The sequence below is a fragment of the Rhincodon typus genome, chromosome 6, assembly GCF_021869965.1.
Source record: "Rhincodon typus isolate 14 chromosome 6, sRhiTyp1.1, whole genome shotgun sequence".
In the NCBI taxonomy this organism is placed as follows: domain Eukaryota; kingdom Metazoa; phylum Chordata; class Chondrichthyes; order Orectolobiformes; family Rhincodontidae; genus Rhincodon; species Rhincodon typus.
The window spans coordinates 106158959-106175519 of record NC_063337.1 but is presented as its reverse complement, the minus strand read 5'-3'; the positions used below and the strand labels follow the sequence as shown (position 1 = coordinate 106175519).

Genomic DNA, 16561 nt, shown 5'->3' with positions numbered 1-16561 from the left:
TAATTTGAAGTAAAAATGTTTTCAGGAACTCTTGGCTTCTGTAAGTCATAGTCAACAGACTTAAAGTAATTAAAAGCAGACACTGTGAGTGAGCAGAAATACAAATAGCTGGAATTGGAACACCACAACACCACAAAGACCAATTGGAACAAGAAGAAAAATACTGGGAGCAGGGTCCTCCATTGCTGTTTTATCCTCGATCTTTATTCACTATACCAAACAAAAACAATTGAGAGACTTTTCCAAACACAGGGAAAAGGAATGTTCCTCAGTCATCCCCAATTTATGTCCATACAGCACAGGAACAGACCCTTCAGCCCACCACATCTGTGCTGACCATGATACCATTCTAAACTAATCCCATCTGCCTCTATTCCCAGCCTGTTCATGCGTGTGTTCTTGCTGTTGGAGTGGGGCCAGCGTCCTCCTATTTGTTGTTGCTCATCCCCTCTCACTAAACACTAACCAATTGACATCCACAAGGTATTATTCACCAGTAATCTGATTTGTGACTTTGTAGTACTTTTCTGCAATGGAGACAGTATCTACATTAGATATATCTACAGAGGGTGAAGAGGAATTTGAAATTCAGAAGCAGGAAGAACATTCAGAAACTGAATCTTCTGATGAAAATGAAGGTATAGTAACATTTAATCAATATATATTTCACAGTGTTTGTTTAATATCCTTGTAGTGTATTTATCATTGGAGCACGGATGTGTGTACATAAATGGCAGAATAGATATGAACATGGAAATTAGCAGCAGGGATAGAACAAGGTGCCTCCTGCATTTGATAAGCTTATGGCTGATTACTCACATTCCCATCTACTGCTGATAATGTTTCACCCTTTGCTTGTCAATAATTGACCTACCTCTGCCTTAAAACGATTTAAAGATTCCATTTCTACTGCTTTTTGAGGAAGAGGGTTCCAAACATTTACCACCCTGTGTGTGAAAAACAATCTCCTCAGCTTCGTTTTAAATGAACAATGACTTTTTAAACAGTGACACCCTAGTTCTAGATTCTCACACAAGAAGTATCTTTGCAACTCTACCATGTCAAGGTTCCACAGGATCTTACGTGTTTCAGTAAGGTCGCCTCTTCCTCTTCCAAAGTTCATTGGATACAAAGCGAGCCTATTCGACCTTTCCTCATGAGACAACCCCACACCACCCAATTAGACATTAGCCTTGTAAACCTTCACTGAACAGCTTCCAATGCATTTATATCCTTCCCAAAATAAGGAGACCCTAAACACTACTCCAGATGTGATCTCACCAATACTTTGTATAACTGAAGCAAAATATCCCTACTTTCATGTTCAATTCCCCTGAAATGTATAACATCATTGTGTTAGCGCTCCTCATAACTTGCTGTACCTGAAAGTTAACCTTTTGTGACTCATGCATGAGGACACCCAGCTCCCTTTGAATCTGAGACCTGTGCTGTCTCTCATTGTTTAGATAAGATAGGCTTCCTTGAGTACAATTAATAAATATAAAAATGGTGTTTAGTATGCTAATATAAAATATCATGAAGTTGAACCAGTTGGCTATAAAATGGATGGGATGTGGGCTTTGCTGGCTAGGCAGCATTTATTGCCCATCCTTAATTGCCCAGAAGGCAGTTAAGAGTCAACCACATTGCTGTGGGTCTGGAGTCACATGTAGGCCAGACCAGGTAAGGATGGCAGCTTCCTTCCCTAAAGGACATTAGTGAACCAGATGGGTTTTTCCTTACAATCAGGAATGGACTTATGATCATCATTAAACTCTTAATTCCAAATTTTTATTGAATTCAATGGTGCGAGTTGAACATGGGTCTCTGGATTTACAATCCAGCTATAATACCACTCGGCCATCATCACCCCTTATAATGATTATTTGAAGATTACCCTTACAGAGCTATTATAACCAAACACAGGCTACATGGAAAATAAAGTCGAGGAGGATATAACAACAGTAGCAAAACAAATGTAAACAGAATTATGGCCTGGATTTTCTAGTAGTAATGAGGGCATTCAACCCCATTACCCCACTAAAAGTGACAGCAATGTCTAGAGTTTGTGTATACGCAGTTCAACATGGAAATCCAGGCATTACTGCTTATCCTTCTCCATCGTTCTTCACTTTCAAACACCCCACCTCCAAGAGACTGTTGAATGAGTTTCTAACAACATGTTAAATTCATAATTCCTGCTTAAAGGCCTCATGGTACTGTTGCAAAGTTGGGTAGAGTAGTTGTGGATTGGGAGGCAGGAAGTTAGAATTTGGTGTTTGTAAAATGCTACGGGGAAACATTGCATGGTCCTTTTAAAAGATCATGTGCTTTTTCTATACTTAGAGATTTAAAATGGATGTCTGTGAGCAGCAGCTTGAAAGTTTGCAAGTACACTGAGAGCACCAGAATTGAAACATTTGTATAGAAAGGCCATACAGCTAGCAGGCCAAGCAGCAGTTGTTACCATGACAACAGCCTTTTGAATTTAGCCAATCAATGTGAACTAAGTACTTAGATACGAAAAACCTATTAAATTTAAGTCTGATGATTTTGACAACATAGGATCATCCTATTGTAAGAAATATTGATATGCCATCAAGGGCATAGAAGAAGGGGGCAGTTAGACAAAGAGCAGAGAGAGCTAGCTGCCATCTACCAGAGCTTCCTCTATGTGTTGGAGAGGGCACCGTCTAAATAACAACACTAGCAACGGAATAACTAGTTAATACTTCTGACAGAAGAATCAATGGAGAAGGCACTCCTGACAGAACAGGAATGAAGGCACAGAACATAGAAGGCACAGAACATTCCGGAAGATACTTAACCTGGCTGTAATTTTGAGCGACTAAATTCTTTTTTTATATATATAAATGGGACTTGTATTTATTGGAACAGCATACCATTAGAATCTTGCTTTATTTGGGAATAGTTAACAGTTAGAAGGGATTTGTTTGATTTGTAGTAGTTTAGTTAATTTGTTCACTGTTAGAGTTAGATAAATAAATTGTTACTTGTTGATTGTAAAGTGAGTGTCAGAGGTTTATTTTATTTAACCACTAGAAGTTGCTGAAAGGCAGGTCACACCACTTTTCACACTCCTTTTGCAGACTATAGGGTGAGGTGCTCCTCTTTGGTGTTTCAGTGTTAGTTCTCAGAAGGGAAGGGGAGTCAACCTCTGCTTTATAACAATACTTAAAGGTTAATTTTATACTTGCTGAATGACAAATGTATTTATTAAAAAAGATCCTTTTTAAAAATGTTTATGATATTTTGGATTCTACCTTAAGCCCAGAATCATGTTTTAATGATATATTTTGCTCTCCATCAAATTTAAATGATAAGTGAAGGAGTTTACTTCCTGATTTGCTGTCAGCAAGAACACTTCAATTTGATTGGACACATATACTGATGACGTAATCATTGTGGCTACTTTGGGATCCCGTTGATTCAGAGCCAGATTTAAAGCGATGTCTGAAAGCAATGACATTTGATTCAGTGGACAGCTTTCTTTGAGGTCATCATTTTCTATTGACAATAAAATTTGGGCCCATATTCCATTTGGAAAAGACGTAGATCTATATGGTTATAATGGTTGGCTCAGCATTTATGTTTTTAAAAGTTATTCCTTTGCCAGATTTCACAGCAATATATTTGTGAAAAATTATGAGGATCATTGTCTTTGACATCAACTAAGGATAGAAATACAACATCCTCATGTACACTGTATCAACAGTGAAGTTTCTCAAATTTCAGGGCTTCCGATATTTATTTTAATTGTAAGGCATAATAAGACTGTTCATATGCCACATGGTATTGTCCTTATTCAGTAAATCAAGCTGTAATCCCCCCCCAGTTCCTTCACCTCAGACATGTTTTAATAACCTGCGATTCTCCTTTATGCTGTTTATAATAAAATACTTTCCCGTCTCTGCCCCAGTTTTATCCATGTTGTTTGAAGGAGGTAATGATTTTTTTAACAACAAAAGTCACGTTTGAAATTTATCTTTTAGCAAATGTTTTGTTGCTTTTTTCTACAAATAGATTTTGCAAGTATATTTTAATAAGGAAGTATTATGTCATTTATCATGTCATGAGTGAAGTAGATTTCAGGCAGCAATGGCAAGGATCCTGGGTTCAGAGATCGATAGACATTAAAGACAGTAAGGGTTGATGAAGATAACACAGGAAAACAGTTTTGAAGTAGATAATCAACTAAGATCTCAAATAGTGGAGCAGAGCTGATGGACTGAATACTCCTGCTCCCTTGTTCCTATAGTCATGTATTAGAAATTTATGTTGTTAATTTTGGAACTTGTTCATTTAATATTAAAGTTGGCCAGAAGGGAATACAACCTTGGTACATTTCAGGCTCTAATGGAGATTGTTGGTGGTGCTAAGATATTGACATTTCTCCCTATGAAAGCGTGTGTTGCTTTTCCTTAATTCTGCATGGTACAAATGATCTTCAGCCAAGAGAACAAGTGGTAATCTGAACACAGGCCCACTCCCATTGCTACCCTAAAACTACTTTATCCCCAATGAGCAATTCCTGATTAAACTATATCTTGACAACTAATTTTATTTTGCAGTGAGCCTTTCACAGTGAAAAATAGACTTAGATTATTCACAGGTGCTGAGTCTGGAAGGGATATAGGGGGAGGAGAGGGAGGTGGAGAAGTGGAGAAGGGAATTCTGGAGCACAGGGATTAGGTAGATCAAGACAACCTGTGGGATGAAGGGCAGTGGTGAAGAAGATGTCAAGTGGGATGACAGGGAAATTCAGGCTTGGGAGGAGAGTTTAGGGTTGGTGGAGATTTGAGCAACAGGGAGAAGCAAGGCCAGGAGTTATTAACAATGAGTCAGAGAACTCTGCTTTCTGTACCTTGTCAGAGATAACGTAGCATTTTAATATCTTCCTTAGGACGTAACGGAGTCAGAAAGTCGAATGCAGATCTTCATCAGGGCTGTTTTAAAAATATGAATGCATATGCATGAATAACAAACTGGGATTTACATGAATGGATGAATCATCAGTAACTTATTATCATTTCAGCTCAAATGGTATTTTCTTTATTAACTGTAGATATATGGTTTCTTTCTACTAGAAGTTCTCACTGATGTCGAAAAACCTTCAGATGCTCTGAATAGGATTTGGTCTCCCTCGGTTTATGGATATATTTCAAAGGAATGTTACCACTTTGCAGGTTACGAGATCATCATCCACCAATCCATTGATCACTTTGGAGCTATAACTTGGCCAGCGGTATGTCCTACTTAAGCAAAAAATAAAGGTGAAACTTAGACCTGGGGAGGAGGAAGAACATGGGAGACAGAATAAAGAAACAAAATGAATAAACACATTTTCTCTGTTGTACAGGAGCTGGTATACATTTGCTACCATTTATCAAATTGCAACAATTGTAACGATAGAATTTGCATAGCATCCTAGAGTTCCAAGGTGCTGACTGTGCCAATGGAGGAGTAGAAGACACTGGTTCATGCATCCTGTGAAGTCATGGTTGTGAATGTTTTCAGTTCATTTGAATGACTGTAGTTCACCACAAGGCAGATTCTGGCACGCTTCCTCTAGAGGGAACTCATTTAAATGGGGTCACAAGCCTGTCTGCACACTGCCCTTCGATGGGACACCATCTGAACTCTGCCCCGACCAAATCTGGGTGACTTCATGAGCTGGGAAGGCTGCCCTTGAGGGAATACAGCCTGAACTCATTCCCTTCTGAACACTTGCCCCTGTGGGAAGGCTTTTAAATGGGGTCACAACACAGCATGCGCCCTGTCCTCTGATGGGACACCATCTAAACTCTGCCCTGAATGACCAGATCACAGGGATGGAGAAAGTGTAAATGTGTTCAACAGGGAGTTAAAATTAAAATAGACTCCTTTTACATTACCACCACATCTTAGATTAGGTATTCCAGTTCAGGTTCTGAAATTGTAAATGAAATCCAATGATTGGTGATGAATTGTGCACTGGATTAATTAATCTTGAATACTATCAGTATTCATGCTATTGAAATTATATCAAAAGTTACTCTATTCATTTTTAAATTAAACCTTTGAAGTAATTACAATAGCATTAGGTTTTGCCCAAACGTGTTGAGTTTTTTGATTATTATTTGGAATGTGCTATTTCGCCATCTGTGAAGGGACTGAATTAAATGTAAAACAATACACAAAGGGAACATCCAACATCATCTGTGTTCACAAATTTCTCTCAAAGCAGGCACTGTCAAAATCAACAATCAAATAGGTGTTATCAGCACTCAACATTTAAGTAACAATACAATCATGGAGTCATCAGAAAGAGGGGTAATAAATTGGAAGTAAACTTTTTTTTAAAAAAGTCCCAATGACAAGACTCACTTAAGCAATATTACAAAATATATATCGTGTCAAAACAGTGGCATAACAGTGTTTTTGTTTTTAAAGAAATGAATTGGTAAGCGGTCAATAATTTTTTGAATACAGCAGTAAGTTGTAAATAGGGTCAGAAACACCACAACACATAATATGATTAACGTGATAAGGTGTTTCTAATAGTTGAAACTATACAAGGCATATATATTTTGGGTTTAATGCTGGATATCCCATCATGTTAATTACCCTCTGAGCAATTAGGGATGGGCGACAATTGCTTTCTAGCCAGCAACTCCCACATCTCATGAACAAATATTTTTTTAAAAAACTGTGTACTCAGTGATAATCATTTCCATAGTCAGCTCTCAGAACCTCTACATATCTATAACTTAGTTTTATTATCAAGATAAAGGGTATCGAGTTCTGGGGTTTGAACAAACAACTTGTCAATAAAAACCCAGCTCACTGTGTCAACTATAAGCCAACACTTTGTTTACCATATCTTAAAAAAAAACAGATTTGGCATAAAACAAGTAAATGATCAGCATTCATTGTGAAACCATATTGCCATAACGTTCAAATTCTATTCAAGATATACCAAAATAGGGATCCCTTCCTTTAGCCAGCTCTACAACATATATTCAAACATTAAACATTGATCTTCCATTCTAACCTGATAAATGACTCATGGACCCAATGTAGCCTGACTTCCATGAAAACAAAATACTGCCAATGCTGGAATCCTGAAGTAAAAAATATAAAAATGTAGGTGAGACAGCGCCTATGAAGAGAAACTGAGTTAACATCTAGGTCTTTGCAATCCTTCATAAGTGTTGATGAAAGAAAAATGAATAGGTTTTGAGTGAGTGAAGGTTGTGGGCTGATGGTGGGGGAATCAGAGACTGCAGGGTGGGGTGTGAGAGTAAAAACTAAAGGGGAGGTCCATGATAGAGTGGACAGCATGTGTGACAAATAACAAAATGTTTCATGGTGTAAAAGCCAAAGCAAGTTCTAATGGGTCTTATAAAGAAACTTTAGGCCAGACTTTTCCACCAGAGCAAAAATGGTAGGAGTGGCCTGAAACTGCAAGTCCTGCCCCAAGCATGGCACCACCCCCAGAGCTGGTGCTGCCCAAGTCCCCAGCCTATCTATATCCTGCTGTATCCTCTGGCAATCCTCCTCACTATATGCAGCTCCCTCTACCATTTTGTCGTCTGCAAACATACTAATCAGGCCACCTACATTGTCCTCCAAATCATTTATATAAATTACAAACAATAGGAGTCCCAACACTGATCCCTGCCGAACACCACTAGCCAGAGATCTCCAGTCAGAAAAACACACTTCCACTGCCATCTCCTGTGACCAGTTTTGTATCCATCCAACCATCTCACCACAGATCCCATGTAACTTCAACTTCTTTATCATCAACCTGCCATAAGGGACCTTGTCAAAGGCCTTGATAAAGTCCATATAGACAACAACCATCACCCTGCCCTCATCAATCATCTTTGTCACTTCCTCAAAAAACTCAATCAAGTTTGTGAGACGTGATCTCCCTTGCACAAAGCCATGCTGCCTATTGGTAATAACTCCATATTTTTCCAAATGTAAGTAAATCCTGTCCCTGTACAAACTGTCACAATGTAGTTTGAGATTCAGGACAGGATCTTGCTCAAGTTTCCTATGTCTCTGAATTCCATAGCTATCTTATTTGGGGGGAAAGTACTTCCATTCAAGTGAACTTCAGTGATGTTACTCTGATATTTTAGGGGTTTAATATCGTTTCTTTCTACAGGCAGTTGAGCTGTGCCATTTTCTCGAATGCAACTGGAATGAATTCAACCTTGATGACAAAAACGTAATTGAACTGGGTGCTGGAACAGGACTGGTATCTATTTTTGCTGTCTTACTAGGTAATTACATTGTTCTCCCTGTTTTAAACCCTCGAATAACAACTTGCATTTAAATAGCTCCTTTAATATTGTAAAGCATCAAAAGGTGTTTCAGTTAAAGAATAAAAACTTGGACAAGGAAGAGACTTTCAGGAGGATCTTGGACAGGGGAATTGTGGAGTTGTTGGACTCCCAGGAATTGTTTAGAGATGAGGCAGCTTAAGGATGGGTAACATGGGCAAAGGGGAGGCAAAGGCCTTGTGGTATTACCACTGGACTATTAATCCAGAGACCCAGGTAACGTTCCCAGATGGTGGAAATTGAATTCAAGAAAAACCTGGAATAAAGTGTCTAATGATGACCGTGAATCCATTGCCAATTCTTGGGAAAAACTCAGCTGGTTTACTCATGCACTTTAGGGAAGGAAACTGCCTCGTCTGGCCTACGTGTGACTCCAGAAATGTGATTGACTCTTGGGCAATTAGGGATGGACAAAAAATGTTGGCCTAGCCAGTGACACCCACATCCCATGATTGAATAAAACGAAGGCTGAAGTCATAAGAAGAGTCAGTTTGGGACAGAGACAGTGGAGAAGACCAGGCAGATAGGGATTTTAAAAAAAGTGCTGGAAAGGCACTTGCTTACTCTCCAAAACTATACTTTCTTCTCAGGTGCCAGCCTTCCCAAGGCCTGAGCAACCAGTAAAATATTAAATTGCTGATCAGTCTCCTGGAAGTGGAAAAGCTGCCAATCCATTGTTCTGCCTCCCTCACATCCAAATACTCAGTTGGGATCGGGTGTCAGAGTTAGAAAAAAAATGAAACATTTGGTACAGACCTGATAATCCATTTTTTTTTAGCTTTGCAGTTTCTCCCAGACCAGTTGTGACGTAGTAGGTCAGTTAATCAAGAATCTTTTTCATTGAAATAACTCATTAAATTTTACATGTGACGTCACATGCACACTAATTTCAATGTGTCATAATTAATTTACAAATTTTGAATAATATTTCACTAGCGTTCATTGAAAATGGAATAGTAATAATGCTGACAATTTTCTATATCATTATGTGTCTTTTCTCTTAGGTGCTTATGTCACTAGTACTGATCTCTCTTGTGCTATTGGAAACTTGCAAAGTAATGTTATGAGAAATACACGGTGGAAAAGCAAGCATCACCCTCAAGTTAAGGAGTTGGCTTGGAATGTAGATTTAGATAAAAACTTTCCTCAACCTATTCCTCACTATGATTATATCCTAGCAGCTGATGTCGTTTATCATCATCATTACCTGGATGATTTAATGGCTACCTTTGATTATTTTTGTCAACCAGACAGTGTGATTTTATGGGCAAACAAGTTGAGATTTAATTCAGACTGTGAATTTTTGGAAAAATTCAAGGCAAAATTTGATACTGTTGTGCTGGCAAATATCCCACATGCTGAGGTTATTATAATTAAGGGGACAAAAAAGTCACAATCAGTGAACACTTAATGGGAAACAGAGTTACATTCAAAGCAATGCATTTATCTCAGAAAAAGAATGGTTTACAATAAATCTATTTTAAATACATCTGTATATTAATCGATGCTTTAGAAATTTAAGCACTGAACATTATGTTTGAGATGAATTATTCAGTAGTTTCAGAAATCAGTTTATTTCATAGACCAGCTTCTGTTACAACATGGGGCACTGAAATATATTACAAAGTTTGATTCACCAATCGTTTGCATTGTTTGCTATTTGATTTATTTTAATTTTGAATTGGTAGTGAAATCCCATATTTAAAAACAGAGGTGGCAGGGAGGGTGAAGGAATTCAGGCAGGGAATGGAATTTTCACTTCAGATTCAGGCAAGCAGAGTTGGGATAATTCCTGGATCTGCAAACGCTACTCAGGAAAACAATTGGACTATTGTCCCCAAGTGGGGAAAGGAGTATGGGCGATCACGTTCGCGTCTATTGAGTTCCAAGGCTGCCAGATACAGAGAGTGGTCTAGGCACGAGGCAAGCCTTGGTGTTATGCCACTTTGTTGAAGCTGTGAAGAAATGCAGAAAAATCAGCTTTCAACCCCCCTGCGCACATTCTTCACGTCCCATCCAACCCCATAGTCTGTTAAAATTTGAGGGAATAAGAATGAGATTGTCATGTTTCAGGACCTGGTACCTGTCATAAAGATCAAATCGCTTTGCAGATGATGTGTGACAAAGTACTGTGACTAAAATAGATTCTACTCCCACAACTGTCCAGTTATGTGAGCCACATACAATGAACCATGCGTATCTGAACCATCGACATTTGAACAGTGACAAACCAATGAGTGTTTACCAGGTGTTGAGGGTTAGCAGCTGATGACATAAGAACATAAGAAACAGGAACAGGAAATCCTGCTCCACCTTTCAGCAAGAGTATGGCTACCTCGAGCACATCATCTTGTATCTCCCTCGTTCAACCACGCACCAAGACAGTCAATGTTGACCAAATGCTGCAATCACAACATAGGGAACTGCTTCAATTAGAGGCAATGGATACAGGTTAATACCTTTTGATAGATCCCTGGACACTTAATGGAACTATCTGGGGTAGTAACACAAGTGCAAGAGTGCAATTGGGCTGGTGGTATCAGGCAATGTTCAACTCCAGCAGGCAGCTGAGAACCCAGGTCTGGGGAGGCCAAAGGTTTTCCTTTGGAGTCAGAGGTGTCTAACTGGGGTCTTCAATCATCTATGTCCAATCTGTATATTTAACACTTCTCACTCACTTTGCCTGGGTCTCCTTGACCTTCAAACCTATTAGGAAAATTACGGTTGCCCAGATGGGAGAAGAGATTCATTTTGAGGTCCATTTTAACTGTCCCCTATCGGACTATCAGAGGGGACCAGAATGTAGACCCAATGATCTGTGGTAGCCACTGATTAACTAGATTCCAAAATTGATGAGTTACAAAAGCTCTATTTTGATAACACTATCAGGATGATTATTATGACTCATTCACATAAGGAGTTTCATCTAACAGTTTGCAGTTCTACAGAAGGGAAAAGATGTAAAAATTTTGCTTTCTCAATCTTGGAAGAAGATCACTGTAAATTTATAAGGTATACACCCTGAACATTACTCCGACCTACACAGGTACGAGACTTTGGACTGGATCATGTGATCAGATGCAAAGCAACAGTGCTTCCCACTGATTGTGACAGCAGTTGCCCACAATGGGTCTAGTAACATCCGTGATGCTGCTTTCTGTTTTTTCGATAGCAGTTTGAACATGGTACTAAGCCAAGGAATGTGCAGCAGCTGTAATAACAGCAAGCAGGTAAGCAGTCAATCACACTGACATATCCAGATACAGAAAAGCAGTATGTTAAGAACACTTAAAATTCTTCACATTGAATAGAGATTTTCAGATTGGATTAAGATAGAAGCTAAAATAAAGATAAATTCTCCATTAAAAAAAAAAAAATTGTAGAAATTTGCTTATTCCACAAATATACAATTAGTCTTTTATTTTTCTTCTATTTATTTGTGGGATGTGGGCATTGCTGGCTGGCCAGCATTTCTTGTCCTTCCGTAGTTGCCCCTTGAGAAGGTGGTGGTGATGAGCTGCCTTCTTGAACCGCTGCAGTCCTCCTGCTGTGGGTTGACCCACAATGCCCTTAGGGAGGGAGTTCCAGGATTTTGACCCAGCAACAGTGAAGGAGCTAAACAGGTACACTGGCAGTAACTATAAGGTTTATGAGGCCTTAAACAAAGCATAATTTTTTAAGAGGGTCTAAAGCAAGGTTAAGGGTATGAGCTGAAGTTCTGCCAGTTCAGTTGATTTCCATCAATTGAAGGGGGGCATGCAACAGTGCATCTCTCTGGAAAAGGCAGAATCCCTTAGCGCAGCTTCTGCATTTCCATGCTATTCTGAGCACGTGCATACTCCAGACGTTGCTGAGAGTATCAAGGGAGAAATGAGAATAGGTACAGAAAGTTCTGCCCTGCCACTGCATGAATAGTCTGCATTAACAATTTGCACGTACACGAGCGCTAATTTGCTTCGGCAATCTGAAGCTCATTGCTCATTCTTTACATTGTCCTCAACTTCATCTTCTGGCTCCAGTAAAGGGTATTTTTCAATTTGGATTTAGGTTAATTGCTGTCAATTATCAAACATATTGACAATTTAATATTGCTTAATGACTTGCTATTTATAACAGCACTAACTTTACACAAATTATGTAACATTGAACAGTGCATTCTCATTCACATTTATTTTTATTGATCAACATTTAGTTTCTTCCAAATAGGAATATACCTGGTATCTTTATGCTCAAAGCATTTGTATAAAATAGTATTCCATGTTTCAGATGAAGACAAAGAGCACATTGCTTGTGTGAACATGTCTAGACTTCACACGCATTTAGTCACCAGTAATAAGCATGAAGATGACTGGACTTGACCTAGCAACCTAAGGTTGGTCAGATCTGTCATACATCAGCTTGAATTGTAAACTGGCATTAGCACAGAATCTTCTGTGAAATAACCTGCCAGGTTTTAAATGTGGATGGTAAATTTATATTTGCAGTATCAAATGAGTTATACAACAGTACAAAAATATAAAAACAAATTTTCAACTCTTGAGCCACCATTGTCAATTTGTTATAATTATTAACTGATGTAAACATTTCTAATATCATAGTCTTCTTCATCAGTGATAGACATTCTAAATTAGCCTAAATAATTAGGCTTATGATCATTTATTTAATAAAGATGCATCATCATGGTAGCAACAAGACAACAGTAATATATAGTGGCAAAACAGAAGTCTAGAAGTATGATTTCTCAGTTTCCTTTTGTTACTGTAGGGTACAGTTCCATGGAGGCAAGGAATCCTCTACAGCACCTTAGATCAGTGATGGTTAATCATTTATGAATCTAGGTCTTAAGACTTAGTTAGTTAATTAGAGTGGAACAGTACAGTTACTCTTTTTTCCCCTACCGGAGATAATAGCGATCACAGACCAGAATTAATAGAAGATTTTACAGTAGTTACTTAGAAGCAAAGGAATACATGAAAATACATACAAGTTACAAAATGAAAACAGGCTATTTGGCTCAATCTGTTCATGTTGGTGTTTGGTGTTTTTGTTTCAAAAATGTTGTACCAAATTTATTTTGTATTCTTGTTCTTGTTAATCATTTAATGTTTATTTGTTTAAATATTGTCATGTGCCTGAGTCCATGATGATTTATGTTGGGATAACATTGCATCTGTGATATTTCACTATGAGAACTTAAAGCAACCAAAACACATAGGCGTGAAACAAGAAAAAAACATTTGCTCTATGATTTGCAGCCATCATGGCATTTAAGAAAGAGGACAGATGGGTAAAAAAATTATCAGCAGCATTCCTGGAAAGGCTGGCCATGAATAAGTCCCCTGGTTTTTAAGGCTTGCACTCCAGGCTACTAAAGAAAGTGGGGATGCAGAGATATCAAGAGTTTTCCATAAAATTTCAAACTTGCTTAGATAGACTCACCACAGAAGTGGCAAGTGGCATATGTGACACACTTGTTTAAAAAAGTATGCTAGGATATTCCAGTAAGTACAGGCCACTCAATCAGTTTAATATTGGTGGTTGGTAAGGCTTTAGAAATAATCAAAGAAAGAAAAGGCACTTGGTAATGTTTAAAATAGTTAAGGAGAGCCAGCATGGATTCATAAAAGACAAATTGTGTTTTGACTAATATAAATGATTTCTTAAATTTAATTGATTTTTTTGATGAAGTGACAAATGTTGATGAGAGGAATCTGGTGAAAGTTATCCACATTGATTTGAAGAAAGCTTTTGACAAAGTACCACATATAGTTGGTTGAGGCTCATGGCACAGGAGAGTCTGTATGAGTTTGTACAAAGCAATTGCCTCAAGGACAAAAAACAGCACTTTGTAGTAGGTACATTTTTAGACTTGGTGGTGTTATACAGCAAGAGTCCTGAAAAGTCAGTACCACACATTTTTTGATCGACAAAAATAACATGGATATTGGAATTAAGAAATGTGAAGCTATGGCTGACAGTGAGGATAACACTGACTGTAGCAAAACAGGTAGGTCAGTAGACAAGTGGCAGAGGGAATACAGAGACGTGTAAGCTGATCTGTTTTGGCAGATGGGAATAGGGTAAAGAATACAGACAATTGCAGAGTGTGTACGGGGCAGTGGGACTTGAGAGTTGACATACATAGATCACTGTAGGTGACAGAACATACTGAGAGATTAGTGAGTATTGAGTAAAGCATGTGGAATCTTGGGAAACATTGTCTCTACTTTACTGTCTCCCATTCAGTAGGAAAGTCATGTTGAATGTTTATAAAACTAGAATATTGTATCCAGTTCCAGTTACTGCACATTTGGTGGGAGTTAAGAGTCTGTAGGAGGTGGAGAGTAAATTTACCAGAATGGTTCCAGGACTGGAGTTTTTTTTCTTTATTTATTCACAGGATGAGGGCGTCACTGGCTAGGCAGCATTTATTGCCCATCCCTAATTGCCCAGAGGGTAGTTAAGAGTCAACCACATTCCTGTAGGTCTGGAGTCACATGTAGACCAGACCAGGTAAGGATGGCAGTTTCCTTCCCTAAAGGACAATAGTGAACCAGATGGGTTTTTCCAACAATTGGCAATGGATTCATGGTAATCATTAGCTTCTTAATTCCAGATATTTATTGAAATCAAATTCCAACATCTTCCGTGGCAGGATTCAAACCCCAGTCCCCAGAACATTATCTGGTCTCTGGATTAACAGTCCAGCGATAATACCACTAGGCCACCATCTCTCCCCATTATTTCAGCAACAAAGTTGAGAAGCAGGGGCCGTTCTCCTTAACACAAAGGAGGTTGAAGAGATTTAATAAGACATAAAGTTGAGAGGTTTAGATAAAGCAAACAAAGAAAAGCTGCTCCCATTAGTTGATGGAGGGCTCAAGGCCACAGATGTAAGATTTTAGGCAAGAGATACAGTGGGAATGTGAAGAACATCTTTCTTATGCAGTGAGTGATAACGACCATGCTGTCTCCCAGGCTGGGAGGAGTGGAGGTGATCCATGATTTTGAAAGGAAATTGGATGGGGTCTTGAGGAAATCAGCTTGTGACATTATGAGGATAAAGCACAGAATGAGGTTGTGTGCCCTGCCCTACAGAGTGCTGCATGGTCTTACTGGGTCAAATGGCCTGCTGTGCCATCATTACTCTCAAAGTTAATAAACACAGGTAAAACGTGCAGCAAATGAGAATTCGAGAATCTAGTATATCCAACTGGGAAGTTGGAAAAATAATAATCAGAACTAAAACTATTTCTTTGGTCTGTTGCATTTATAATCCACTATAACAGCAGATAGCATCAAATGGAAATTAATTAGTTTTTAAATATTCCGTACTCTTTGTATAAAATTACACCAATAATGGTGTAACGACATATAGGCAGATTAAAAAAATCCTGTAATCAGGATATTAACTATTTTAATATATTTTGTGCATCACAGACGGGTTAATAACTAGGTGTGAATGCCAAGTGTTAAAGAATTTGCTTTTTAACCAGCTATACCTGGCATGAAAACTGCTCAGGAATTGAAAATAAGAAGCCTAAAAACAAACTGAAATATGTTACAGATACAGAATGAAATCAATCCCGTATTTTAACGGTTATGGCTTGTTCTTGTAACTTAAGTCGCTTAAGTACATTCTAACCTACTTCCAGAGATCATATTTCTTGATTTCACACATTACACACAGATTTGGACAGTTATTTATATCTAGGTCCAAAGACATTTCCCTTTCCATTTGGACACTCCAAACTGAAAACTTAAACAGAAACTTATGTACGTCATGTAATATTTTAACTGCGACATACCAAAACACTGTTTTCTCCAGGAGTTAGTAATCTGACTTCTGTTTATTAAGGTGAGCTTAAGGCGGGAGGGGGAGGAGGGAGGGAGGGGAGTGTGTGCGTGTGCGTGTGCTTGTGTGCGTGTGCGAGAGAGAGAGAGATTCTCAACAAAGCAGCCAGGCCTGTAATGCAAAACCTTTTAGAATGTCATTGCGTAAGTGTAAAAGGCCTCTTACCAAGCAGTGAAACAACTTACCATTGTACAAAGTTGAAGGGGCTGCTGTCATTCACGAATTTGGTTTTATGGATAGCAACCATAATGCACAGTTTAGAAATATTTAATGACAAAATGTGCAGGCCTTGCACTTCTGTCAGGTAAAGTTTCCACTTATTTAAGTAATTACACAACAAGTGTAGTTC

At 38.5% G+C, this 16561-nt stretch overlaps 1 protein-coding gene across 1 annotated transcript; it reads left to right on the top strand.

Annotated features, from left to right (window-relative positions):
• Positions 1–532: 532 nt before the first annotated feature.
• On the top strand, positions 533–9768 carry LOC109912811 (protein-lysine methyltransferase METTL21E). Its single transcript, XM_020512253.1, has 4 exons — positions 533–638; positions 5109–5266; positions 8180–8297; positions 9362–9768. The coding sequence occupies exons 1-4, from the start codon at positions 533–535 to the stop codon at positions 9766–9768; spliced, it is 789 nt and encodes a 262-aa protein (XP_020367842.1).
• The last annotated feature ends 6793 nt before the right edge of the window (positions 9769–16561 follow it).

Bases quoted from the DNA above. Each gene is read 5' to 3' on its own strand.
- LOC109912811 (XM_020512253.1), top strand. From the start codon at position 533: ATGGAGACAGTATCTACATTAGATATATCTACAGAGGGTGAAGAGGAA. The intron at 639-5,108 runs GTATAGTAACAT...TCTTTCTACTAG, and splicing joins ATCTTCTGATGAAAATGAAG to AAGTTCTCACTGATGTCGAA. The intron at 8,298-9,361 runs GTAATTACATTG...CTTTTCTCTTAG, and splicing joins TATTTTTGCTGTCTTACTAG to GTGCTTATGTCACTAGTACT.